Raw genomic sequence first — 2,585 nt, 5'->3', positions numbered from 1 at the left:
AAAATGCATGCCAAGGCTTAAAGCAGCAACAACGCTACACATAAAAACTGATGATGGTGGAAAAATACACCGAAACGTATTTTAATTGATAAATACAGACAATCAATGACTGAAACCCAGGAATTGATTTTGGTTCAGTATATTGCTACCAAAATGATAACTTTAGTTTGATGATAGCAAACTACATAACTTTGTACCACGTTTGATAAAACTACTCAATTTGCCCACTTGGCTTGGAGAAACCCACATTTAATCCAAGTTGCTAAAATTAGTCTGACACTCCCCACTTATCCAGTGCTCGATCAATTCCAGCTCCATGGAGTCGATGGACTGCTCAAAGCCCGCTCTAACATTGAGGCGAAGATTTTTTTTGGTTGCCTCCAAACTCTGCAATTAACAGCGCGATTGGCAGATTGATCGCAGGATTTTCGCCGGATATTTTACCTGGATAGACCCTTGAGCGACTGCGGCCACAGTGGCTTTTACAGTGTCTTGATACTTCTCCGGCCAGCACAGCTTCGATATTAAACCGCGCCTGTACGCCTCGTCAGCGGTCAGTTTTTGGGACGCCAACAACAGCTCTCCTGCCTAGAAAAACCGATTAGAAATCGCCAAAAGTCCAAACATTACGTACCAATCCGTAGCTGGACACATGAGGAACAGTCAACAAAAATGCGCCTTCCGCAACGCAACCAAGCGCACTATAAGAAGTGCTGAACTGAGCATCGTCACTAGCAATAACTATGTCGAACAAGGGCAGAATAGTTACGGCCACGCCTGCACATTCTCCTTGAATGCCTGCCACCAGAACCTTAGGAAAACCCATCAGACAATGCAGAAAGGCCCTGAAAACCCAGTTGATCGTTATCCATTGCAAATCCTACAAAAGAGGACTTACTTCACTTGGCTTGCCAACTCTTTGGCCTTCTGCAGGCGGATATTCTCCTTATCAGAAACCAAAAACTTGTAGTCAATGCCCCTGCTGAAAACCTTTGCGCTGCTGGACTTTATTAACACTACTTGGCAGTCATTTTCTTCGGATATTTTGCCCAAAGCAGCTGTCAGCTCGCCCAAAAGCTGAAAAAGGCCCAATTTACCCAGCGGCAATCAACACGCCTGTTCACTCACCTCTGAAGTAAAGTAGAACGGTTCATCGGTCGTGTACAGCTCAATGGTAACGCTGTTATTAATTTTCTTCAAAGTGAACGTATTGTAGGTGCCCATGCGATTTTCTAGGCGCTTCTGGGCCTTGGCCAATTCTGGGGACTTTTTCGCGAGTTTCACTTCAAGGGGATCACTCAATGGCGCGACCGGCTTCTTTTTCGGCTCTAGAAGAAATTGTTCTTTAGTTGAAGCAAAATGTGTCCAAGCTCCTGTTGGATACGCACCTGAAGCATCCACTTCATCATCATCATCTTCGCAGCAAAGCAATAAAATCAAACTTCACGCACTCAAAGACCGCAAACGAAAAAGAAACACGTACCTTCAGAAACATCCAGATCCACGCTTTCGCCTGTATCTTCAGCTGTACTGGAAATGGAGCTGCTGGATCTTCGCCTGATCAAATAGGAGACTTCGTTCGGATAGGGAAAAGACGGGGAGGCAGGCGGCGAGCTTCTGAAAATGCTCGCATTCAACCACGCAATCCAATAAGTGAACGTGTTTAGTTTACCTAGCAGAATCCTTCGATTTCTGCCTGCTTATTGGGCCGGGCGTTGCAACAGTTGGGGCCGCAGCCGCCAAAGCGCTTTTCTGATTCGCACTTGATGGAAACCCGTCCTTTCTGCGCAAAACCTTCGGTGTTTCCGAAGCGGACGTATTCACTAGGTCAGTTTTGATTTGATTGGCCTTTTTCGCCAGATCCTTGAAAGTTTTCTCAACTGAAAATACAGTCTTTTTGCGTCTCTCCTCCCCAGAATTTTCCGAATTCTTCAAGTCGTACAGCATTTTGATAGCGCCTTCATCGCCCAGCAGCTTGTCGACTTCGGTTCGCGGTTTCTTCACCTTTTGCAACTGTTTCGGAGAAGGGCTGACCTTTTTCTCCACAATACTCGCCCTCTTAACCAGACGTTTTTCCTCCGCTAAAAGTCCCACCAGATCACTTTACAGGCTTTAATTCGCGCTGCTGAATTACCTTTTTTATCGGGCTTGGCTTTGATTTCCGCTGCCTTTTTCGCTGGCTCGGCTGATTTATTCTCGTTTTTTGGCTGAACAGCTTTCGGCGACTGCAAAGTCTTTGGCGGTGTGGCTTCCACTTTGGAACCCTGAACCTTTGCTTTGGAGCTTGCCTCGTCCGGGTCCCAAATCACCTAGAAAGCACTGTGCATTACAAAGCATATTTTTGCTAGTTTAGATGCGGCACCTTTCTCTTGATTACTCTAGAGCTCTTGGTCACGTATGCGGCATCAGCTGCCGGTGAAGGAGTTGCAGATTTCGGCTCAACCTCCACAGGGATGGCAACGTTCGGTTTCTTTGTTGGGGCAACCGCCTGTACTGCATTTTCCGTGGATTTTCTCTTGCGCGAATAGGTTTTAAGCGCCGTGTTCGTCTGCAAACCAACGGCAACGATTTCATTAGATAAGTTC

General features: G+C 46.3%; 1 protein-coding gene across 1 annotated transcript in view; it reads right to left on the bottom strand.

The window, feature by feature from the left end:
* Positions 1-249: 249 nt before the first annotated feature.
* LOC109539436 (neurofilament heavy polypeptide) overlaps positions 250-2,585 on the bottom strand; it is a 5,995-nt gene continuing 3,659 nt past the window's right edge. Inside the window, exons 11-20 of the mRNA XM_019907167.2 lie at positions 2,378-2,548; positions 2,135-2,309; positions 1,673-2,081; positions 1,484-1,617; positions 1,389-1,415; positions 1,129-1,328; positions 899-1,077; positions 635-845; positions 445-588; positions 250-387 (exon numbers count right to left, since the gene is read on the bottom strand). Coding sequence (XP_019762726.2) covers positions 250-387; positions 445-588; positions 635-845; positions 899-1,077; positions 1,129-1,328; positions 1,389-1,415; positions 1,484-1,617; positions 1,673-2,081; positions 2,135-2,309; positions 2,378-2,548 — 1,788 coding nt within the window. The remainder of the gene's footprint in view (positions 388-444; positions 589-634; positions 846-898; positions 1,078-1,128; positions 1,329-1,388; positions 1,416-1,483; positions 1,618-1,672; positions 2,082-2,134; positions 2,310-2,377; positions 2,549-2,585) is intronic.

Source organism: Dendroctonus ponderosae, unplaced genomic scaffold, assembly GCF_020466585.1.
Source record: "Dendroctonus ponderosae isolate FM_Combo_2020 unplaced genomic scaffold, Dpon_F_20191213v2 Dpon_F_20191213_8, whole genome shotgun sequence".
Classification (NCBI taxonomy): Eukaryota; Metazoa; Arthropoda; class Insecta; order Coleoptera; family Curculionidae; genus Dendroctonus; species Dendroctonus ponderosae.
Note: the sequence above shows the minus strand (reverse complement) of the source record. Positions and strands in the feature narration are given on the sequence as shown.